A 25,975-nucleotide genomic window follows, 5' to 3' on the forward strand; every position below is an offset into this window, starting at 1 on the left:
CCTCCAACATTTCTCCAATGAAAATAGGGACATCCTAAGGAAAAGTGGGACATTCTGGAATCAAATCAGAACCTGGGATTCTCTAAATCAGGGACGTCCCTGGAAAATAGGGACACTTGGAAGGTCTGCCCCATTTTCCTCAAAGGAGAGCAGGGGGCAGCCTACACAGGACTATCACTTTTTGTTCACAGCAGATTTTTATCCTACCCCTTCTCTGTGGGACTCAAGGTGGTGTATATGAAACCCTCCCCTCTTCAGTCTTACTTCTAAAGTAGGTTCCCTCAACCCTACAATTTAGGTTAAGCTGACAAAGGATAACTGGCTCAAGGTCACCCTGACCCTATGCATGTCATGTACAGGGTCATCATCTCTGAACAAGGATTTGAACCTGCACCCCCCTGGCATAGGTCTAGCACTCTTTCCACTACAATGGCTGTTCAATCCTTCAGAGGTTTGTTAGGCCAAGAGAGAGCGATTTGCCCACGGTTGCCCAGGGAAGTAAGCAAAGATGTTACCAACTACAGTGGTACCTTGGGTTAAGTACTTAATTCGTTCCGGAGGTCCATTCTTAACCTGAAACTGTTCTTAACCTGAAGCAACACTTAAGCTAATGGGGCCTCCTGCTGCCGCCGCACCGCCAGAGCATGATTTCTGTTCTCATCCTGAAGCAAAGTTCTTAACCCGAGGTACTATATCTGGGTTAGCGGAGTCTGTAACCTGAAGCATATGTAACCTGAAGCGTATGTGACCCCAGGTACCACTGTATTTGAAAGTAAGTGTCTCTAGCCCAAATTCATCCCACTATAGTGGCTCCCAGTGCCATCAGCCACCTGGACAATGGTAGCGAGTGCTACATGGGGGGTGCCCTGGATGAATTTCAGAAGTTTGTGTTGAATGCAGCAGGCAGTTTCCTAATGGAGCCACTCAGGTAACTCATTGCAGCTATGCCCTTAAGAGTCTGTGCTGGACCCCTGTTGTCTTTTGGCCACTAGACAAGCTCTGCTTTCAGACTGTAGACCCTTTACTATCCTGCATTTCTAAGAAGTGGCCCTTCTCCTTGTCCTGGCCTGATTCTCTCCAGGTTGCTTAGTTAGTGACAGAGCAATTATGCCTATATATGGAAGCCTGTGCTGCTCTGTGGCTCTGAAGAAGTTGAGGATGGGTAGTGGAAAGGAAGAAAAGGAAGAAAAACACAAATTGTAGGCATGAAATGATTGACAGAAGCTATTTGTGCTGCCTTGCACATGCCCTTGCCGTGTGCATTTCCAATTCACATCGAGTGTTTGTGGGGAAATGGATCCAGACATTTGAATTCATTGAATGTTATCAGCTGCACAGAGATACACAGGAAAAGAGAAAGTGAGACGCAAGTTTGCACATCTGTTCATCCGTAGGAGGAAATGTGACTCTGGCCACATTTTTGCACCATACATTTAAAGCACTGTGATACCACTTGAAACAGTCAGAGCTACAGTTCTGAGAGTGGCTTAACAATCAAGCCCTTTTCACTGGGAAGGGGGAATAGGAGTCTCCTAACAACTCTCAGAGCCCTTAGCAAGTTGCAACTCCCAGGATTCTTTAGGGGAAGCCATGATTATTTAAAGCGGTATTACACTGCTTTAGATGTATGGTATGAATATGACTTAGCCCTCTCTATGGGCCCATTCCCCATGCATTGGCTAGAACACGTGTGCGGTGACTACACATGTAGACCATGGTGCACAGAGGTTGGAATGAGGTTGTATTTCTCCTATTCCTGCTAATTTTTATCTAAGCAGATTGTTTTTCTGTTTTTTTTAAAAGTATTTTAAACACTTATATCCCAGCTTTCCATCACACATTCTTCAAGGCAGTTTACAGTTCAACATACAATTAAATAATCAAAAGGTCTATTTTAAAATGACTCAAAGCACACCCTGAGTTATGATTAGTTATGGCAATAAAGTACAGTACATCATATTACTTAGCAAAAGGCTGAACAAAATGGAACCGTTTTCACTTGGTGCCCAAAGGATAAAAGACTGAATGCTGAATATGTTGGGGAGGATGTTGTACAGTTCAGGTGTCATCACCACCTCTGAAGACACCCAGAGCAGGGTCTTGAATGATGGATTTGTTCATGTGGGAGAAGGTAGTTTTCCAGAAACTCTGGTTCTAGGCCATGTGGAGCTTTATAGCACAAAAATCTCCATGGGGCAGATCTACATATTTAAAGAGCATCCAACATACATTTAAAGCACAAAGAATTCTGGGAAGTGTGTTGGGAAGTCTAGCTCTGTGAGGAGCAAACGACAGTTCCTAGAATTCTTGGAGGGAAGTCATGTGCTTTAAATGTACATTGTATGTACCTTAAAGGTATGGTGTGGACCTACTGATTGTAGAACAAGCTGGCCACAAACAGTACCTCCAGCTTCTCTGGGTTGACTTTCATTTTGCTAATCCCAACCCAGTCCATTATAATTCCAGGCATCTGTCCAGGACATCCACTGCTACATCTGGATTAGATGAAAAGCTGAAAGAGAATTCTAGTGACACTTGAGCCCAAATCCCTGTATCCAGCAATTTCATATGGATATTAAACAATATGTGGTGGTGTGGGAATAAACTTTGAAGCACTTTGTAACAGAATTGTGAAGAACCAATAAAGCAAAAACAAAACAAAACAACAACACCAGCACCATTGTCTATCACCTGCCTTCCAGATAGGAGCAGAACCATCAAACTGTGCTGTCCCTAATTCTCAGACCAGACAAATACCATGGTATGAAAAACTGCTGAAAGGTCCAGAAGAGCCCATGTGTTGCATTCCCCCGGCTCCTGGTGTACGTTGCCCACCAAGCAACCAAGGTTAATTCAGTCCAAAAACCTACCCAGCAGCCAGGCCAACATGGATAGGGATTATCCATGTTGATTCACGAATGTCTGAAGTTGGCCATACATTGGTTGCTCTGTAGTCTGCACATATTCTGACCAATGCATAAGAAGGGTGGTCACATGACAGGGGTAGAGCCTCCTGCCACGGCCTCCCTCTTCCACTCACACAGTGAACACCTGTGTGCAGTCCTATCCACTAGACTACCTTCCCAAACCCGGTGTCTTCTGGATGTTGCTGGACTACAACTCCCATCATCCCTGACCCCTGAACATGCTGGCTGAGACAGTTGTATTTCAAGAACGTCTTCTAGAGCATTTCCAGACTCTGGATTGACAAAGTAGAATCAGATCCCCCCCCCCCCCCCGGTGAAGGACATGTTCAGGCATTTCCCAAGCTTTCTTTTTGAAGGCATAAATATCTCATATCAGTCATCACCAATGGCACAACCCTTACATCTATTTGTCGGGGAACACAATGTGTAATTACTTTAAAGCCAGGGCGCTTGCTTTGAAATGCAATAGCACTGGACGAGAGCTTTCTTTCAAGATTGATGTGCTTTATGAGAAATCTGGATTACCGCCCCAGATGTTGCTCAGTCATGCTACCCTGTGGCAACGCAAAGGCTGCATCATACTAATTCCCCACCCAGTGCTGCAAGGGATATGACTAGCACTATGGCTTTTCCTTATATTCTGCGGCCAGACAGGATCTCATTGTTTTGAGTCTGTCTGTTACACTTGCAAAAATAGCAGGTACTGTGAGAAAGAAGGAAATGAACTGAGGGGTCTCTACCCCTGTGCACATATAATATTGGCATGCAATTCTGAATTGGGCTGATGATTTGTATGGAGATGATGCAACTCTTTTTATTTTCTAGACTTGCTGACGGTGACTACCAATAAGAGGAGATTCTAATGCTTATGATTCTGTTCTAGTGACTTTGTGATAATACAATGGCTTGATTTTATGTATAAAATATGTATCCAGTCCAAACAGTCTATACCACCACCACCAATTTGCCAAGTCTGTCTGGTCTTGGTGAGGTTGATCTTACAGCCAACTAGGAAGGTGAAGAAGCAGGTGTGGCAAATCTAGGTTAGGAGGAGAGAGCAGCTGCAAGCAGACATGTTGAGTCCACCCTAAGCAGTTGGGCAGATCAGGAATGAACCAAGCAAGCAAACCTGGGGAGCAAGGGATCTTTCACAGTGATGGACAGGTCACTTGAGTGTAGCACATTCTCAAAGAAATACCTTATATAGTCATTGGCAGGACTTTCTTTCCTTTTTTTTAATTAAAAAATGCTTTTTATTGGTGTTTCATTTAATACAAACAAACAAAATACAGTAAAATTAAACAATCATTTATCCACATTCTTTCCCCACACTCTGCTGAGTATTGACTTCCTTCCTTCCCTTCAACAGGTTTTCTTATGTCAGTTACTTTTCCACAGTTTCTTATTGTATCCAATCCTATGTACATCGTAAGATTTATTTCAGTCCTGCCAGAGTCTTCAAATTTCTACAGTTATTGTTTATGTACTCCATAAATTTACTCCAATCTTTTTGGAATTTTGTTTCCTCCTGATTTCGGATTCTACAGGTCGGTTTTGCTAGTTCCGCATACTCAACCATCTTCGTCTGCCACTCCTCTATTGTTGGTAATTCTGGTACTTTCCATTTTGGGGCTAACAAAGTTCTGGCAGCAGTCGTAGCATACATAAATAACCTTTGATCTGCTTTTTCTGTTTCCTCTCCTATCAAGCCTAGAAAGAAAGCTTCCGGCTTTTTTAAGAAAGTGTATTTAAATATCTTTTTCAATTTGTTATAAATCTGTTCCCAAAACTGTTTCATTTTCTCACACGTCCACCACATGTGGTAAAAATCTCCATCTTTATCTTTGCATTTCCAACATGTCTTACTGCTCATCCTGTACATTCTCATCAGTTTAACAGGTGTCAAATACCAACGATACATCATTTTCATTATATTCTCTCTTAAGGTGGTACATGCTGTAAATTTTATACTCCACAGTTTTACCCAGGCATCATACTTGATGTTATACCCAAAATCCATTGCCCATTTCATCATCACCTCCTTTGTCTGTTCATCTTTTGTGTACCATTCTAGTAAGAAGTTGTACATTTTAGACAATAATTTGGTCGGCAGGACTCTCTTTCTAACCTCCATCCCACCCTCTTACTGAGAATTGGAGATCCATAAAGGGGTTCCTATCTTACCTTAAATCTAGCTTTCCATTGCCTTTCTTCTATCTCTCACTAGGAACGTTGTCCACAGTGGTTACTGGACTTTGTGGAGTGTGAGACTTTGGGGGCAACAGTGCTGGTCCCTTAGTGATATTTAGCTCAGAAGCTGCAGCCTCTATGTCAGAGTCTTTGGTCTGAGGGTCCCAGGCTTCAGAGGCCCACTGTTGCTGGATTGAGGCTTGGTTTGAGGGGCAACTTGGTTTGTCTGTGCAACTAGGCCTCCCAACTCTGAATGCACCTATGTATTGCCTCCCATATGGCCACCTATTTCAATGAAGAATGGAAAGAGCATCATTTAATGGGAGTTTACATCAAGGGTACCGAGCACCAGTGGAGCAATGTCCCTCCTTCCCCTTCCAAAGGCAGATCCAGGGTTATGGGGATGAGAGCAATGGGCCAGATTTAGCAAGTTGGTCCTGCTCGCAGAAGCCCATACAAAGACTTCTACAATGGGGCTTTTCGTCCTCCCCTCCTCCCATGCCTCCCCAAATTGGCTTGGGGGGGGATGTCTGGAGACCCTCCAGAAGAGCACATGGTGGGGGAGGAGAGGGGAGATTATACCATCAGAGAAGCAGATGGATTGAATTCCTCACATAAGGTTTTCAAAGTTCCATCCATCAAAGATCCAGGGACTTGGTGCAGGAAGCAGGAGGAGAGCCACCACTCCATCAGTTCCATGGTGGTCCTTGTTACAGATAGGTAGCCGTGTTGGTCTGCCATAGTCAGACTCATCTCAGGCTCATCTCAGCTATCTGCCTATCTCCCATTCCCACCACCCTTCTGAGTAATACCCCTCCCCACCTTCTCACTATATAGAAGGATCTGGCAACTTCTGTTTCAGTGTATCTGAAGAAGTGTGCATGCACACGAAAGCTCATACCAAGAACTAACTTATTTGATGGTGGTCCTTGTTGCTGATGCTTGGGTCACTCCCTGACAACTTCTGGTTTGGGACGGGGCAGCATTCCTCACTTCCTTCTCCTGTTTAGTTTGGGAAGAGTTGGGTTTGGATAAATAGTCCCGGCTCCCCATCTCTTCTTCACCCCCTCCCAACAAAATTGTCATAGTCTCAGTGATGCATGGGAACTCTCCACCCACACTTACTTGCTAGCCTATTCATTTCTGAAGCTGTTGCTGTTGAGAACAGGCCAAGGAAGAACTGGGCTCAGGCCAGCTTCTCCACTCAGGGAGTCTGTGTGTGATGAATGGATGTGGGTGGGTGAAGTCTGAGTGGGAGTGGGGAAAGGTCTTGATGTCTCATTCCCTCCTCCACCTAGAGTTTGTCTTGATGTTCCAGACTTTCAAATGCATCCTGCGGTTTTTTATGGGAAGGTACAAGAAGGTCAAGGATGGTCAAAAAGGAGTGGGAGGGGAGGAGAAAGGCAGCAAAGCAGGCTGTGCGAGAGAGCAGGAGTCTCTAGTTCACTACGAAAGCACCTGGAGCAAGGCAGTAAGAGACTGTAAAAGGCACAGAAAAGTGAGGTTTTGTTTTAAAACCCTCTCCTCTCTTCTACTCTTTCTTTGTCCAAGTTTTAAAAGCAACACTGAGTGCTTCCTCAGATCACATTACTGGATAAGCATACAGGCTTAATGAAATCCAGTGCATCTTGGGGCTAATGCAACACAAGCCAGACATCATCTCCATCCCACTAGTTTTCTTTTATGGGGCACCCTTTGCCCCATCCCACACTGTCTCCACCCGAAAAGCCTCAACTCCTCTGCTGCTTGGCTAGCACCACGCAGAAGCAAAGGAAAGCAGGAGCTGCAAACAAATCAGAGACAGAATTTTTATTTTAAAAAAGGCTAGATTTTGGACAGGCATCTGGAATATGGTATCCTTTTATGAAAGGTAATAAATAAATGGCTGGAATTTTTTTTAAACAAACAAACAAGCATCAACACAGTTCTGCACAATGTAGAACATCCCTGTAGGAGGTCCAGAAAGCACAGCAAGATTTTGCCTCATATTTGGGGAGGGTGGGTATATGAATTATTGGACAGCTTTTCTTCAGAATATTGTTTTCGGATAAATTTTGGCTTGCTCAGTGTCGAATGAAATGCTATTGCAAATTCATACTGGTGGATGAAAGAAGAAATAGGTTAAGACAGGAGGACTGAAAGAAAGAAGAGTTCAGCCCCTTGCTTCCTTTAAGAACATTAAAGGAATATTGATTGGTACGAAAACTAGATCCACAGCTGCACTCAAAATTGATGAATAGGGAAATTGGGGAGGCAATTTCACAGAAAAGTCCATAGAAGAGACTAAATTCTTCAACAACTCAAGAATACTGTACTTCAATTTTTTTTCCAAAAATTTGTCAGAATATTTTATATATATATAAATTTTGTTTCAGTCCTATTTTATAAATATAAACCAGCATGTTTATATTTTAGTATAGGGATGGGGAAATGTTGGCCCTTCAGGTGTTGCCAGGCTACAAATCCCATAGTTCCTGACCATTGGCTCTGCAGAATGGGATTGATAGGGGGAGTTAAAGTCCAACAGCATCTGCAGGGCCACAAGTTCCTCATCCCTCTTCTAGTGGCTCCATCCATTATTTGTCCCCCGGTACAATGTTGTTGGAAGTTCTCTCCATAAGAAAAGGGTGCAAGAGAGATATTGCAAATAAGCTCAGAGGGACCCTTTATGCCAGTTCACTGACGGAGCCATATTAGTCTGCAACAGATGGCAAGCAAAATACGTAGGGCTGCCCTGTCAGCTTGGCTATGCATCAGATCTTATCCAGAGCTATACCTGGAATGGCATCTTGGGTATCAGCGATTGCATCACTAGGCTTAGGTAGCATTTCACTCTCCTTACCTCTGAATTGACCGGCTGCTCTTCTGAAGTGACTTCCAGCACTCGATGAGGCTGTCAAACGCCCTCTGCTATATTTTATTTTGCCACCCATCCCCAATTGATGTGAAAGTCTAATGTCCTGAGGAGAATATTTGATGAAATGGTTCCCTCAGTTTTGCCATTCACAAATAACATGGAGAAATGGGAAGACTGTTTGGTTCATCCTTTTCCTGTACCTGTTCCGTGATGAAAATCTTGCCTGCTCACCAAACTTAAATGTACTGCAATATTTCAGAAGTGGTCCCTGGAGAATTCAGCTGACTCCCATCTCATATTCCAGAAGTTTCCCCTGAGAAAGATCCTGCTGGTACCCACAGTCTCACAGGATAGGCTTCTAGGTTTTATTAAAAGGACCCACCATGAACATTTCAGATTTGTTAGGGGCCAAACTGGTGCTCTTGTTGGTCAGACCACTCCTTGACCTTGTGATCCGTGATGCCTCAACTGTTCCTGGGAACCTGCAAGACTCCCATGACTCATTGACAGGTCTTGGCCAACCAGCTGAGCGTGACCTGAGGGTTGGGATTGCAATTTCCAACAAAGAGGTTCTGGTTGAGAGAGGGAATCACTTTCACTGCCGTCACAATGAAAACTGGTGAACTACATGGTTAACACAGTTAGAAATTATAGTTTCAGCAAATATCCAGACCGTAGATGGACTAGGATAGTAATATCCACAGTAAGTGGGATCGGAAGAAGGCACATACACCCACTATTTGGGATCTCTGCTGTAAAAGGGACCACAGAAACTTGAAAACAGAGGCAACATACGATTCCTGCTGCTAGAGGTCCCTTACTGAGCTGCTGCTAGCACTGATTATGTAATGTTTATTTACAGCTCTATTGAGTAGGGAACAAATGTTAAGGATTATCATATTGTGTGGTCATTTTCATTAACCTTAAAGCAGGGCTTGGTACAGCAGCCTGCACTAAAAATATCAGAACTCTGTATCAAGATGATTCAGATTCTTTGTGAGTATGTTTGTTCACACACACACACACACACACACACACACACACACACACTCCAGAGTCTGTGCCAAGAAAGGCTGAACATTGTATACACATCACACAAATATACCAGCTTTGATATATTTGCACCCTATGTGTATGATGGTGATGGCAGTCTTGAGGAAGGACAAGAAGCTACACAGAGCAATGAAACCTCACCCTCGACTACTCCACCCCTTCACAAACATCCTTCCTCCCACAGCTTCCGATATTTCCCCAGACATTGCTCACACGCTTTTACCTACCTTTGCGGCCAATAATAGAAACTTGCTTTTGAAAGCAAACGCTGCATGAGCTTGCGCAGCATGAATAATACTCGGTTGCCGAAACACTGAGTTTGCCTAAGGCATATTATGGGATTATCCTGCCCATTTGGGCGTTGCAATATTTATGGCTGAATTGGGCTGCTGAAGCACTCACCTTTCCCACCAGATGGGGATAGCTGAATAAGAAGCTTTTTCACAGCCCCTTTTCTCCTCAGTTTGACAGTGCTGAAGAGAGCCGTGCCTGCCAAAACATATTTGTGTAGGAGGTGGAAAGTTAACTTTAGTATTCCTTTTGGAAGGAGGCGTATTCATCCCTTTCATCAAATAAAATGCAAAATGAGTATGCAATAACCTATATCATGGGGAGAGCTTGATACAGGGTTTTTTCTACTGTTCTCTGAAATGAAATTACCACATTACTGTTAAATTATCAAAAAGCTGGCAGTTCCTGGTTTCAGAGGTCATGCTGTATGATATTGGAAGCATACAGAATTTTACAGGGTAGGTTCTATAATTCTGAGTCCAGGAGACTAGAAATTGCAGAGTGCAAAATGTACACATTAGGTCTGGGAGATATATTGATATATTCCCCAGGACCAATATGAGGAGCAAACTGCGAAGTCGGCTTCACTCAAGAGTTTCTTCCTCCAGTGGGCGCTGCTAGCAGAGAGACTCAGGAGGAGTGGTGGTTTCACCAGTGATATATCGCTGAGTGAAACTGCCACCCCACTCTGCCCTCATATGGGTGGGGGCTATGTGAAACTGCTCAGCTGAGGGAGTGCGGTTGCCACTCCCCGCAGTGAGTACCTGTAGTTAAGGGACCCTTGATGCTCCACTCGCTCACTAGTGGCGAGAGCACAGAGACTGTCTCAGCTGGGGGGGGGGTTTCCTTCCCTCAGCTGAGTGGTGCAAACAAGCTGCATTTTCCCAGCCCAACCCCGTGGGCAGAGATCAATGCATCTTGTTTTTTCAACTGCGATGTTTGGCTGGTGATACACTGTGGTCTTGAAAAGTTGATATCTCCTAGCCTTAGTACACATGCAGACTTCCAAATCTGGTTCTAGGAAATCCAATAGAGATTGCTGGATGTTCACACCCATTGAGATGTAAGCTACATTTAGATATCTAAACATAGCCTTTAGATCCCTACCTAATACCTACCAGGACTTTCCTGGTGCCTACCAGGGCCTGAGTAAATATGACATAATGCACAAAATTAATGCATTCACTCTTGTGGGATTACCAGTCTCATATAACCAACATGCCTACATCTAATTAATGCAGGAAGAGGCAAAGACCATAGAGTAAGCTGTCCTGCCAGGCTTAGCTCATTTTTGGAGGGACTAGAGACAAGCTTTGTTCCCTTCCAGTCTTCCAGGGATGCTCAGTGTGTGAAGAGCATGGCTGTAACAAGGCACTCTTGAGTTCATATACCAATAATTTAAGAACTTTCAGGACTCTTAATATACACATTTTTGCTGTATGTAAACTTTTCCCAAATTGTGTGTATTTCCCCCTAATATACAATTTTTTTGCAAAGCGTTTTTGTGTTATTTTCAGTAATATATGCATTTATATGCACACTTTACAGTAGTACATGCATTTTTGTACACCTTACTTGGAGAAATTTGTAAAATCATGAATTTTGTAAGATTGCAAAATTTCAGTTTGCCTATTCTTTCAGAAAGCGCAAACTAAGTAAGTTCTCCTTTAAATGCAAGCTGAATCAAATTTATTCACCATCCTTGTAAATTGCTCGGTTTAGCCTGTTGTTGGTTTGTTTGAAATACCCATTTGCTATTCTTTAGCTATGGCAAACAAAGAATATCAAAATACAAAGACATTCACCATGGTAAAAATACCCAAAGCTGAGCAGTTGGTTTTAAAGAAACACAGGGCAGAAAGCTCTGAGCAAATAAAGAAAGTGGTATCTAAAAGAAAATAAAGACTCAGAGGAATCTCCCTTGGGAATAAGTTGCATGTTCTGGTCTCTCCCGCCATTTGCTGCCTCAAAGCAGACAGCAGCAGGCAGGGCTGGAGGCAGTTGACACATGGAACAAGACCTCTGAAGCTGATAAGGCACGAATCAGGCAGGTTAATGGGGAGGAAACTGGCCCTTTAAATTGGTTTTACACTGGGAGGTTCCTTGTTAGAGAAAGACAGATAAGCTCTCCCAACACTGCCGCCTCTTCCTCTTCTTCTTCAGTGGGTGTCCAGCTCACACTTGCAAAAGAACAGCAGACAAATTACTTGTGAGTAAGCACTCCCACCTGACTGCTCCATTTCAAACTGTGTGTGTGTGTGTGTGTTTGTTTGTTACTCACTCATCAGTAGATTTCCCCCAGCAAGCCTCTTGAAACAGAGCCATTCCTATCTGAGGAACATGGCAGGAGGGTGCTTTTTTATGGGGGACTTCCAGCCTGCTGCTTGAAACTGATGACTGCCACTCCTCAAGCCAACAGATGCTGCAGGCTTTAAGTCACAAGCAAAGTTCTGTGAGGTTTATTCAGGTGGGACACAGTAGAATGAGGAGAGCTCTGCCATAGAGGGCAATACAGAGACTAGCAGTTCCCATTTTGGGGGGGGGGGCTCCACTTGGTTCTATAAACACATCCCCATTTCTCCCTACTTTACCCCTATCCATAGGTGCTGGCTCCCTGGGGCCCTGGGTGCCCGAGCACCCACAAAATTATCCATGAAGGGGCTGGGCATCCACAAATTTCAGTGCCAGGGCCATGCACACCCAGAATCGTGGGGCCAGGCTGGCATTCCTGACCCTATACTATAAAAGCATTATTCAGAACAGATGTTTGGAAGGAATAAAATAAAATTCAAAACAGTTTACAAAGGTATGTTTAGTCAGAAGCTAATTAAACTTACAGTGGTACCTCGGGTTACATACGCTTCAGGTTACATACTCCGCTAACCCAGAAATAGTACCTCAGGTTAAGAACTTTGCTTCAGGATGAGAACAGAAATCGCATGGCGGCAGTGTGGTGGCAGTGGGAGGCCCCATTAGCTAAAGTGGTGCTTCAGGTTAAGAACAGTTTCAGGTTAAGAACGGACCTCCGGAACGAATTAAATACTTAACCTGAGGTACCACTGCATTTGGTTTAATTAATTCAGCAAAATTGATGAACTTGATCGAATGATGCCAGCTTTTATTTACACATTTCATGACACTCCCCCATCCTCATGCCTCTTAGCATCTTCCTAGGTAATCCCATTCCTCCCCCCCCCTGGGGGGGGGCTTTGGACAATATAATTGGGATCAGTTAGTGTGGGATTATTATTTTTTAAATGTTCCATTGTTTTGTCTTTGCTTATAGCAGGAGTTTATTGTATTTATCTTTGTTTATAACTGAAAATCAGAGACGGAAGAAAAGGAAGAGATATGCTGCAAGAGCCCCAGCTAGGAAGAGTTTTTACACCTGCCTGTGCCTACCACATCTCTTCTCTTGTACCTGACAGGTTCTTTTCTGTCTAGGCCCTCTTTGAATATTAGCCTGGTGATGCGACTCTTGATGAAGAAGCAGAGTGAACTCCCAGGTCAGGGAGATTAAGACTGCCATCCCAGAATGTATGGAATTTTTCAGCGAATTTGAGTCATCAAAGAAGCCCCTTTGGGTGTTTTATCATCACTTCTTCTTTAAAAAACAACAACACAAAGCCAAAAACGAATGAAGCACATATCTTTGAGAAGAAGCAAAATTAACCATTTCTTGGACGACAGTTAAGGGATGTAGTCATCTCAGTACTACAGGGATGACTCAGTAAGAGAAGTCCATTCTGTTTCTGCCTTAAATTCTATTTATTCATTGACCGAAAATAGGTGTGGGGAATCTTTGACCCCCTAGATGTTACTGGACTATAACTCCCATCATCCCTGGCCGTTGGCCAAGTTTGATGGGAGTTGTAGTTCAGCAATATCTGGAGGGACAAAGGTTCCTGACACCTGGCTTAGAGCAACTTCACTGCCGTCACTTTATAGAGTTCTTTTCCTTCCTTTCCCATATGGTGCCTGCTCTAATCCACCCCACATAAATTCTAGCATGTGGATGAAAGACCACAAAGTGATTGCAATGTGCACCCAAACACAACAAAGGAACGGGGAAGCTTTAACTAGAACAACATATTATTTACACTGCATTATGGCCACAAAGTCAGTAAAGCAGGTATACATGTGTAAAACAATAATACAAAATTAAATGAGTTGAATAGATATTGACAGGACAATGTTGTTGTTGTTGTTTAATTTTCTATACTGCCCTTCATCCAAAGATCACAGGGTGGTTTACAATATAAAAACACAAAAATACATAGGCCTGGGAGAAGAGGTATGCTTTCACCTGATGCTTCAATATATGTAACCACAGTTTTAAGTGTAGATCACATTTTTATTCTCCATGTAATAGAATCTAACTTAAATTTGAGACTAAAATTTAGAGCCAAACATCATTGACTGTCCATTCATAGTGTAGTATTTGTAATTTGACACTCTTATGCACAATACATCGTATTTCAAGTATATATTATTATTATTATTATTATTATTATTATTATTATTATTATTAACAACAACAACAACAACAACAACAACAATAAATATTTATATCCCACCCATCTGGCTGGGCTTGCCCAGCCACACTGGGCAGCTTCCAACAAAATATTAAAATACAGTAATGCATCAAACATTAAAAGCTTCCCTAAACAGGGCTGCCTTCAGTTGTCTTCTAAAAGTCTGGTAGTTGTTGTTCTCTTTGACATCTGCTGGGAGGGCGTTCCACAGGGCAGGTGCCACTACTGAGAAGGCCCTCTGCCTGGTTCCCTGTAGCTTGGCTTCTTGCAGTGAGGGAACCGCCAGAAGGCCCTCGGCGCTGGACCTCAGTGTCCGGGCAGAACGATGGGGGTGGAGACTCTCCTTCAGGTATACTGGGCCGAGGCCGTATGAGAAGAAAGAAGCATTTCTGTAACATTATAGCTCACTTCTAACCCAGAAATGTATGTGTGTGACCTAAAAGTACTATGTCCACATTTATAATTTACTTAGGAGACCTCTGTAAGCAGATAAAAACATTGGCAGAATTTTAATATCACTTGTAATGTAACAGGTATTATGGTTAATATGGATGAATACAAAATATAGATTATGAAATAATCTGCAGTTGAAAATGTTCACAATAGGACTCATGGAAGGGATGGGCGGAAGTTGTGAGACTCAGAGAAATCTCTGTATATGGATATGCATTTGGTATTGTTATAAACTCATTTTTGTAAAATCAAATAAAAATGATTTTATTAAAAAAAGTACCATGTCCAAGTACCAGCAAAAAAACACAGGGTGGGATTCACCTAATTCATGGTGGCATGGCTGGCCACGGAAACACTACAATGCTTTTCCTGGGTTCCCAAACTCCTATGGGCAACTCTGGGCTAGATACTTTTCAGGTCCCCTTTAAGCTAAGTACTCTGTGGTTCTAAAGCCAATGTAGATTCATATTTTCAATTTAAACTTAAAGAGTTTCATAAGGGTGGTTAACCTGTGACCCTCCAGATATCGTTGGACTCCGGATCCCATCATCCTCAGCCAGCATGGCTAAAGTCATGGATGATGGGACTTTTAGTGCAACAACATCTGGAGGAGCGCAGGTTGGCCACATCTGCACTGGTGGGCATCACTTCTGCTTGGTGGCACCCTTTCATGCATCCTCTCTACCTGCTGCAGTCCTGTGTATGGTACCTTACCCTGTTCTAGAGACTCTACCAACCCCCAGGACTAGTATTTTAAGGCCTGCCTGGTGTGGGGAGTCTTGCAGTGAGAAGGGGACAATTGGTGAAAATCAGGGGCCCTGCCTTGCACGCGTGGAAATGCTTTCACTAGTGCAAAGCCACCCTTTGTTATTTAAAATATAAGAGTATAGCCACACATCTAAGTAGCCTATGGAAAAGCTGGAGATCCATGTTATCCTGCAAGAGACAAAGTTCAAAAATTAAATGTTGTGCATTTCTTTCCTTTCAGATTTGTTTGCTCTGAATGCCTGCGGTAGACAAGGAGAATTCCATAAGATGCCCCACTTTGATCATCTTGAGCAGCTAAAGGCCGTAAAGAAGCATCAGAAAGATCAGCTTGATTCCCAGAGGATAATTCACAGCAAAAGGTCTGCAATTCCTCTCTGAAAAGAAGAAGTGCGACACCCACACTTGGTATCCTGTTCTCTGTTCCTGCATTCAATATCTTCTTGTTCAGGCTGGGGCAAAGATTAGTGCATTAAAGCATCCTGGCAATTATTTACTCAACCTTCTTTCCTGGACAAGTGTTCAAAATTGTAGAGGTTTATCTTTTTTTCCCCTTAGAAGGAATCAAAGGCTAGTCCTTGCTACACCCAATCAATGAAGCACTGTCTGAACCCTTCCCAGTAAGAGTGCAGAAAGGGACAAAATGCTAGAGGCAACCTTACGGCAACCTTGCCTCCAACCTCAATCCAGCTGCGCTGGGACCAGCAAAGCAAAGCAAAATCCATACGGTTTTAAGAAGCCCAAGCCTGACTTGGTTGATGGATATGGCTGCTTGGAAGGCCTGCAAGGAAAGGAGAGAGAAATCAGTCAAAGATGTCTCCCAGCTGGGAAGAATCGCCCAGCAGAGCCAGAAGAGCAAGAGATAAAAGAGTCAGCAAGAAAGAGTTTCTTGCAGGAATCTTGGAAAGCCAGTGGAGATATGCTACCGTTCAAGGGAGATGGCAGCGGGCTGATATCAGGGGGCGGGTGCCCCACGACGAGAGACTCTCCAAGGCCAGCTTTGGACTTGCTCCAGCCTGGGTTTAGCAAAAACGGTGACCCGAGTCAAGAATGGAAAGTGGTGAAAGTGAAGCAAGTCCTTATTTCTCCTGTGGCTGAACCTAGGAAAGCAAGTAAGTGCGGCCCTACTTTTTTCTCCCAACCCTGATTCTTGTCACGGGGAAGAAAGAAAAACACTATACATTCCACGTGGTCACTGATGGTGCAGCCGTGTGCTCAGTTTCTTGCTTATGAATCCCATAAGATTCAGTGCTGCTTCTCCTGAATCACACCTCATGTATGGTTTAGCAGGCAGTACTCGCCCACTCCTGTGAGTATCATTCAGTATTTTTCCATCATGGTGAGGCTCTTCACCCCTGCTCTCCTTCTCATGTGGGTGTTCTTGCCACACTGCCTAGAGCAGCCAGCTAATCACTTGTGGGAGGGGGACGGGACAACCTCACTCTTTCTTGTGGGTAAGGCAAGTAGCTGCTTGTTTGGCCATTATGAGGCTGAGATGGTGATCATAACTTTCCTAGGATGCAAGATTAGCTGGAAGTAGCTTCCAGTATGACACACATAAAAGGTGCAGATCAGAGCAGCTTTTAATGTTTGCGTGGAGATGGGAATTATTTCGCCAGTACTGCACTCACCTGATTAGTGAGTGACAGAGATCAGCTCAGCTGGATCTGAGTTTCCTTTGACTTTTTATTTCTCGATTACTTTAATGATTAATTTTTATTACATTCCGCCACCTTTTGTGCTAGGAGAATATACTGAAGGGCCCGACCAGGCATTACACCAGGTCCACCATAACAGCAAATTTTGCCCCAGCAAAGCAACCGAAAAAGGCTTATACAGTGGTACCTCGGGTTAAGTACTTAATCTGTTCCAGAGGTCCGTTCTTAACCTGAAACTGTACTTAACCTGAAGCACCACTTTAGCTAATGGGGCCTCCCGCTGCCGGTGCGCCGCCGGAGCACGATTTCTGTACTCATCCTGAAGCAAAGTTCTTAACCTGAAGCACTATTTCAGGGTTTGCGGAGTCTGTAACCTGATGCATATGTAACCTGAGGTACCACTGTAACATGTTAGGTGCCATTTATTATGCAGAGAGCGTGTTCTCTCTCAGGTGCGTGTATATAATTTTTCTAAATGTGGTTACTGTACATTTAATACCTGGGGGGCTTAATGTGAGCCTTGCTTCTCCAGGGTGGCAGTAGGGGAAGGCAGGGTGCCTGCAAGGGCACTGGCCCATGGGATTCTGCCACCTGAGGCAGCTGCCTCAATCCAGGTGGGCCTAGCCAAGGGTGCCCGTGAAAACTCTGTCCTTCAGTTATTCTCTTCCATAGTTTGTAGGATCTCTTGCCCCAGGTTTTGATGCTAGCATGCTCTGTGCAGGGTAAAACAGCAGCATAATGTCACGGTCTAGGGGACAATATGGTTGTCTGTCTTAGAATCTCACATAATAATCTTTCATCTCTATAAAGCTGCATATACCGGTATATATCTGTGGATGTTTGTCTAAAAACCTTGCTTTGGGATTCCCATGATTAGACTTGCTGAGTCTCACGGGAACCAATTAGGATTAGAAACTGACGAAACTGTGGCATCTTGAAAAGCTGCCCTTAGCTCAGAATGCAGAGATGGGTGGAGCTTTTTAGCTAATCCAGCATGGCCATTCATATGCTATGATGCCTACCAACAAACCATTTCCAGAAATTGTTGGGTTACTTTAAGAGTCCAGGTTGGCAGACATGATGGAACTGCAGTCTATTTTCTAAAGTGAAAAACAATTGTTCCTGGGTCATTTTTTAAAATGACAATTAAATAGCAGGGCTGCTACATAAACCAAAGCTATGACGTATATAGAAATTATAGTATATAGAAATTAGATGTATGTGGTGCTTTGCCCTGAAGTATAAGGTTTGCCCTGCCAACATTGTTAATGATAAACTTTAAACTGTTTCACCTAGAGTTCTCAAAACTGGCCAGTGATTGGAGATGCTTGGACTTTAAAACTTGACTGATTAGTTTTGTAATGTTTTATAGGGACAACTTGAAAGATATAGCTTATTAGCAACAGCTTATCTGGCGCCTTTGCTGATTTGACATTCGGCAGTCATAAAGCTAACCAGTATTATAATTGAGAGGCCTATCTTACACAGGATTGTCTACAATGATTGGCATGGCTGTCTGGGATTTTAGACTAGGGTTTCTCCCAGCCTTACCTGGTGATTTCAGGGATTGAACCAGGGACCTCCTGCATGTAAACTAGATTCTCTGCTACCACTGAGCTACAGCCCTTCCTCGTGTACAGCTGCCACTTTTGTAATCTGCTTTTGCTTGGCAGGTTTCAGGAAGCCTCTGTGCACCAAGCTAATCTATGAATGGGCCCTTGCTGTTGCGCAGTTGGTGATATTGGTGACAAGGGTCTTCTTGCCTCAGAGGCAATGTCTGCACTACTTGAATATGGTTTTATTTATTTACTTGTTTCAACAATTTCTATACCACCTAATGCCATAGTTTCTAAGTGGTGTACAATGAAGTTACAAAAAAATGTTACAAAGGATAAAATCAGTTAAAATTAAAAAGTCAGAAAGCCTCGCTTAAAAGGGCTGCTGAGAACTCTTCACCAGTTGCCTGAAGTTTGAAAATAGTAGTAGTAGTAGTAGTAGTAGTAATAATAATTTATTTTTTATTTATACCCCACCCATCTGGCTGGGTTTCCCCAGCCACTCTGGGCAGCTCCCAACAGAATTAAAAGCACAATAAACCATCAAACATTAAACACTTCCCTAAACAGGACTGCTTTCAGATGTCTTCTAAAAGTCAGATAGTTGTTTATTTCCTTGACATCTGATAGGGAGGGAGTCTATCTGAAGGGAGTTGCACAGAATTGGACCCACAATACTGGCTCTGGGTTGACACAAGTCATGCATCCAAGCTATGGGGAGACCATAAAGACCTCAGTGATTGGGCAGGGTCTAAGGCATCAAGCATTCCTTAAGATACCATGGAACCAAGTTACTAAAGTAAATTAATACAAGAGCCTTGCACTTCACCTGGTAGCACATGGGCAGCCAGTGCAAGCTTTTAAGCACCAAAGTTATGTGCGGCAGTAGTCTGTTCCCATCAAGTCTTGCCACAACATTTTGCACCAGCTGGAGCTTTCTGGACTAGGCGCAAGGATAAAGCATTTGCAATGATCTAGTCTTGAGCTTACTGGCGCATGAATTACTGCGGCTGGGCTCTCCAGGTTGCACTGATTTACTGTGCATTTGCCACAGATGTACCACAGAACAGAGACTCTGTAAAGGGAAGAGATAACAATGCAAAGACCAACAGGGAAATAGTTAATAATAATAATAATAATAATTTTACTATTTATACCCCGCCCATCTGGCTGGGCTTCCCCAGCCACTCTGGCTGGCTTCCAACAAAATATTAAAATACTGTAATACATCAAACATTAAAAGCTTCCCTAAACAGGGCTGCCTTCAGATGTCTTCTAAAAGTCTGGTAGTTGTTGTTCTCTTTGACATCTGGTGGGAGGGCGTTCAGGAAGGGTGCCACTACCAATAAGGCCCTCTGTCTGGTTCCCTGTAACTTGGCTTCTTGCAGTGGGGGAACCGCCAGAAGGCCCTCGGCGGTGGACCTCAGTGTCCGGGTAGAATGATGGGGGTGGAGACATCAAGGTAACCTTCCCCCACCTGGTGTACTGCAGAGGTTTTGGACTACAACTTCCATCAGCCCCAGACACCACAGCTGGCTGGAGCTGATGGGAGTCATGGTGATGGATCTTAAGGTTCTAGTAAAAAAAGGAGGGGGATAGTAGACAAACTGAACATGAACTGAAGGTGCTGTCTGCATTATATTAGAAAGATGTTAGGGAGTTCACAGTTGATATTTGACTTGGGGAAGGCTGGTATAGAAAGGCAACGACAGGTGCATTTAAACGAATTTGGTTTCACAATTCACTCAAACAAAATTCTTGAAAAATATCCTCAAAACAGCTGGGGAAAGCTACAATTTCATGCACATTAAAATATCCCAGTACCAGAGATGTTTGCAGATGGGACATTTCTACATTTCTGCCTCAGAATAAGGCGCATGTGGGCTCCCAAAGATTGAGTTGCTGCCACAATAGTGTGAACTCTGCAATTTGGTACACAGACAGGTGGACCTAAACAGCATAGTTTCTTGAAAAACCTGGAAAGCAGCCATTTTTTTAGTTGTCTCCGATGTATCATCTCCTTCCTCTGCATCCCCCGAAATCTGTTCCAAAGCATTCCCCCATCCCCAAGCTGATGTTGAGGGTGTGTGGGGAGCTGGTGGGCCCAGGAGAGGAACAGGGTGTTTCGCTGTCTGCATGGAAGCCCCCCTTGCGTCAGCAGAGCTTGCAGTATCAGATATGACCCTTTGCCCCTTATCCTCCAAAAACATGGGGCACGAACGTTACCTCTCAGGAGAGGCCAGCACAGTGCAAATCATTCCTCACCTGGGATTCCTCATCCCTGGGACTTCTGTTCATTCATTCAGAGAGGATGGAGAACATATAAATAGAAATATAGAGGGTCACATTGCCTTGGTAACCTGTTGGGGACATTGGAGCCAACTCCTAGGGGCTGAGATCCCTTTGCCCCCCATAAAATATTTGAGGGGGCTGCCCCCCGAAGTTGATGGGCATTGTGCATGCTCCACATCTTGCGGTCGATTATGCGGGGGTGGGGTGGGTTACTGGCCCTCCTCCCAGTATTTTATTCAAGTTGGCATCCCTAATTGGGGGCTGCATGCCTATAGTGGGCAGAGCACCCCTCCCCCACATTTTCCTCCCACCTTGTCACCTGCATGCAACTGAGGCCGAGGGCCATTTTCAGCTGCCCTCCGGTCCACTCCTCCTGGGATCAGCTTCGGATAGAGGAGGGGCGTGTCTGGATTTCCAGTAGCCGCCCGGAGGACCGAGCGGAGGAGTGACTGTTTTGATCTCTGCGCTTGCACAACGCCTAAGCTGCGTTTGCTACTATTAGGTACGACTCCTATTCACCTTTTAGGGAACTGACAAGTTGTTGTTTTTTTTAAAAAAGGCAAGGGGGCGGATAATGCTGCAGGAAGCTAAAAGGGCTATCTATATATCTGATGGGGAGAAATTTGTGTGATGAGTTAAAAAGAAAAAAAGAAGTGCGCGTGGCGATCGGGGGTGGGAAGGAGCGAGCGGGCGAGCGTTGAAATAAATAAATAAAAACCGAGAGCACCTCGGCAGGCACTAAGCTTGCGAGTCCCAGTGAGTCAGCCGGGCTGAGGCCAGCGCACTCCCTCCGGCTCTCTGGCTGCCGCCGCTGCACACGCTGCCAGAGCGTGTGGGGCAAAGTCAAGTCCCCGGCTGGCCCATCCTTGCTCGCCGTGGGGAGTCCGAGAAGGGTGTTTGGGGTGGCGGCGGCTCTCCACCCCTTTCCCCTTTTGACAGACACGGCCAGTTGCTGCGAAAAGCCGGGTCACCCGATCTCCCTTTCGGAGGAGCCCAGGGAGCCGCCGCCGCCGCCAGCAGACAAACAAACACAGAGCTGCTGTGCAAAAAAAAACCCCCGGCAGCGGGAGAGAGAGGCTGGCGGAGGAGGCACCTGGAGGAGAGCGAGGAGCCGGGCGAGCGGCAAAGCGGGGAGTCGCGGGGTCCGGAGCGGAGGTAAGAGGCGGGGGCGTGGAAGGTGGAGGGGCTGCGGGGGAGCGGCGGGCAGAAAGGAAAGTGAAAGCTGCGCCTGCTCTCCTCGCCTCCAGCCGGATGGGCTCTCATGCGGAGCAGCGGGCGAGCTGAAAGGAGGGCCGGATGGGTGGCTAGTAGCCGCTGGGCTGAGAGTTGAGGGGCGTGCCAAGGCGACCTGCCCCACGAGGCCCCAGGTAAAACCTCACCCCCCCACGCCCACAAGCGAAACCTCCTGGGATCCCTACCCGGTGCGCTTGTTTGGTTGCGCTACTTGTTGCTCGCGGAGGGCGAGTCGAGGGGCAGCTGATGTCACTTCTTTGGCCGGCTTGTGGTGTTGGCGTCTCCCAGCTCGCTTGCAAGAAGTCCAGCGATTGCCGCCCAACTTTCCAGCTGTTGCCAGAGAGGGATCCGATCGCCTCCTGCTGCGACCCCTTGGGGGTTGTTTTCCCTCGCGAAGAGCTGCCACGCGCGTCGGGCGTATATTGGGTGGTGAGGGTGCTTTTGGATAAGTCTTAAGGACAGCCGCTCTTGGAGGGGAAGCGTCCCTTAAGGGTCTTCCCCATCCGTAAGACTTAACCTCTGGTATAAGGCAGCGATCAGTATATAAACACCCGCAGGATGAAGGATCTGCTGGGTGACTGAGGTTGCTGCTGCTATTCCCTCTGCTTCTTTCCCAACATTTGCACTTTCTGTGGGTTGAGGAGGTTTATTGCATGTCCACATCCCCCCCCTCAATGCATTGATTTGGAGAATCCGATTCCCCCGTGCAGGGCAACGATGATGCCCAAAGCCTTGCTGGTGTCACCAGTAGCTGGCATGGCAGAATAGAGGAATTGCAATGGTCAGCCGCAGCAGGTGTTGGGAATGCCATTTGGGAGGGATGGAGGGAAAAGGCCCTTTCCCAGTACCTCTATTCCAGGTAGTGCCTTGGGGATTTGCACTAACAGAGAGGGCACTGGGAGCTCCCATGATGTAGGGATGACCTCATTCCAAAGGCACGTGGTTCTCTTTGGCTGCTTGGGCTGAAAATGCAGTGAGGTCCTTCTTTTTCTCAATTTGGATCGAGGCTGGTTTTGGGAGGAAATGCATCAAAATGCACTATTTCATAAGAAATGGCAGGAGAGACATGGACTGTGGCTAATGTTGTGTGGTGGGAGAGCACTGGATGGGAGTGTAGACACAGCCTTTAATTATATATTTGGCCTCTAGCCTCTGCAGACCTTCTTCATGTGGTGGTCTAAAAGGAATGGGTTGACTTTCAAATTTGTGGTGCCTGGAAGCAGAGGCGGGAGGAGAACAATGAAGGGAATCCTGTGGGATGTGATGGAGCTGAACATCTCCCATATTTTGGTCATCAGGTCTTGCATCATGTTATTCACTCTCCACTCTCAGCTCAGCCTCTCATTCAGGGTTAGTTTTGCCCTTCCATCTATTATCACCTTGAAACCCAACAGGCAGAAAGAAGGGAGTATAAATAGAAATTATAAGTCAGTAAAAATAATCTGCCAACCGGAGAGCACTTCTGGGGGATGAGTCCATTCACAGCCATGTCGTCCTTTCCTCAGAGCCTGGGTCTTTGGGCATTGCAGCCAAAGCTTTCTATGCATCAGATCCACCATGCATATTTTTAGACTACTTAAGCTACTTGTCACTTTACTCATTTATTTATTGCATACGTATATCCCCCATCTTTCCTCCAAGGAGTTCAAGGTGATATAGATGGCTTTCCCCTTCTCCATTATATCTTCACAACAGTTGGGGAGGGTTGGTGACTCGCCCAAGGTGGGCATCATGGTTGGTCCTAGTTTATCCCTCTAGTCACCGCACTAAAAATACCCAAGGAGAAGAATACTTCTGAGCCACCTCTATGGTGTCTCTTTCCCTGTGTCTAGCCAACAATTCTTCTGCTAATGCTAAATCAGATGAAACTTCTTGAGAGATGTGGGCCAGAAGCCACAGAAAGTTTAGTTGCTGTAGCTGTCCCTCCCACTAGGCTGCCACACAACGCTGGGCAAGTCACCTTGCTTTTCTATTTGCCAGTAATTTTCAAGCTTTCTACATTTAAAAAGAACCGTTTAAGAATGGACTTTCTTTCTGAGATGAGAAAACCCCAAATGTCTGCACAGGGGACCCCTCTGTGTTAGAGAAGAGTCTGGCGCATGCTGGAAGGAGCACTGAACATGCCACTGGGTGTCATCAATGTTATTTTTTTTTTTGGCCTTGATTCAAAATTGTATCCTCCACATCACTTAGGCCAATCTGCATGAAGCCCTGCATGCACTCAGAACATATTTTAGAATGTACCCTGTAGTGTTTCTGCGATTGTGAAATACAGTAAAGATTGCCATTGGTCAACTTGGCCTCCTTAGGAATGTAGGGACATGAGAAAATGCCTTAAACTAAGTCAGACAAACGGCTCCATCTAACTCAGAATTGTCTACATTGACTGGCAATGGGTGTCCTGGATTTCGGGCCCTGGGTCAATCTCAGCCCTAACTGGCAGTGCCAGGAACTGAACCCGGGAACATCTGCATTCAAGGCAGATGCTCTGCCACTGCGCTGTGGGCCTTCTCATTGAGGAACCTCTCATAAGCAACCAAGGACTCTCCTGAACACAGTTTAGAAGCCACTACTTTGTTCTATAGTAAAAAACATTCAATGTCCTTTTTCTGAGGAATTTTTATAATTCTCAAAATTGCCTGAACAATCAAATGTCTCACCCAAGCTTCAACCTGCACTGTCCGGTCAGGTCTTGAATGATAGGAATTTAGAAGATAGCTTTCTAGAATTTGGAAGCTGGGAGGATGTTTGTGCAAAGGATTTTGTGAGTGCTCAGTCTCATCCCTGAGCAATGAGCAGGTTGAACACTCATACTTACAGCTACAAAGAGTACCTGTGGATGTTTATGACACAATAAATGTGCTAGTCATTAGTCTTTAAGGTGCCACTGGATTCTATGGTTCTGGAGCGGATATTTTGCTACAGTATCTCCCGAAGTGTGAGCCCAGCAGCTTTCTTCCTTGAGCGAAGTAGTAAATGCTGCACCCACAAGTCAAGATACATGGTACCCAAGTTATTTTGCCACCCAAGGCAGAAAAATCAGAAAACATATCCTTTCCATGTCAGTAATGTGTCAATAACTGAATAGCTAGCAATTTGCTGCCCTTTCACGAATGATCCCCCAAATCAACTGCCTAAGCTGACTGTCTCACTTTGCTCAATGGTGGGGGCAGCTCAGCTTGACTTCAGCAATTCAACCAAAGTAGAGTATGCCACACAGGCAAGACCACAGTGGAAGCAGTGGTGAGTCTGTTGCTGATTTGAATTACATCCAACAAGTCCCCTAGTAGAGCAAAGAATTGGCAGGTGTAATGCATGATTTACAAAAATGAGAACTAGACAGAAATTGATGGAGGATTTTTTTTTTGCAAAACTAGGATGATTCTTGGTGGGTACAGGTTTCAGCTTTTTGAGCAGTTTCAAATGCTGATGAGTTCAGTTTTCTAGAATTCTCAAGTCATTGGGATCTGGCATTCCTTTAAACTCATATTCAGACATGACAAAATTAGCCCAGGGCTACACTCTCAGTAACTACAGATCTGCTATGGCACTGGAAAAATGCTGAGTGACTATTCAGGGCAAAAGGGTCACCCTGTGATTGCAAAGGAGTCATCATGAAGTCAGCCTAGAATATTTGTATTGCACAAATGATAGTTGTCTTCGGCTGGTTTTGTGGTGGTGCCACGTGTGAGCTTCAGTGCCATGCATAGACTGGACTGGATCTTCCTTGGGAAACAAATGCCATCTCCCACATGGTGCCCAGGAGATCTGAGCATAGTTGTCAGTGATGTTCTATACCCTTTCAGATTCCTTGCTCATCATCTATGGTTTGTGTTGCTGTATGTCAAACGGACGCTTTTTGTTGATCCTCTCACTTGGCGTCAGGCCAGGCACAATCCACTGGAAAATTTTCTTTTATCTCAGATTGCAGTTATGGGTTCACTAAAGTGTGTATTTTCATCACAAGTAAAGAGTCCCGGCTGACAGGGTCTGTGAATGGTTTTTATCCATGTGCTGTTTCTTCAATGGCGGAGATGGTACGAACCAATCCCCGGGAGGAATTCAGTGTTGCACTATTATGATCCTTACATCAAAGCAAACATTCCTGATTGCCAGCTGGAACAATCTCCCTTCTCCTCATCCCCCCCCATGCACTGTTCTGGGG

The 25,975-nt window shown here is 44.9% G+C and overlaps 1 protein-coding gene across 4 annotated transcripts in view; it reads left to right on the forward strand.

Moving 5' to 3' along the window:
- Nucleotides 1-15,281: 15,281 nt before the first annotated feature.
- The window catches only part of SYNPO (synaptopodin), a 61,305-nt gene continuing 50,611 nt past the window's right edge, over nucleotides 15,282-25,975 (forward strand). Inside the window, exons 1-2 of one of the 4 annotated variants that reach the window (XM_082211739.1) lie at nucleotides 15,282-15,479; nucleotides 15,630-16,183. In XM_082211739.1, the coding sequence (XP_082067865.1) occupies nucleotides 15,715-16,183 (469 nt within the window). In that variant the 5' untranslated portion in view covers nucleotides 15,282-15,479; nucleotides 15,630-15,714. Of the gene's footprint in view, nucleotides 15,480-15,629; nucleotides 16,184-21,087; nucleotides 21,733-25,975 lie in introns of those variants that run through there. The other 3 variants (XM_082211738.1, XM_082211740.1, XR_014216602.1) reach the window with 3 other exon arrangements.

Source organism: Podarcis vaucheri (genome assembly GCF_965113315.1).
Source record: "Podarcis vaucheri genome assembly, chromosome: 2".
Taxonomy (NCBI): Eukaryota; Metazoa; Chordata; class Lepidosauria; order Squamata; family Lacertidae; genus Podarcis; species Podarcis vaucheri.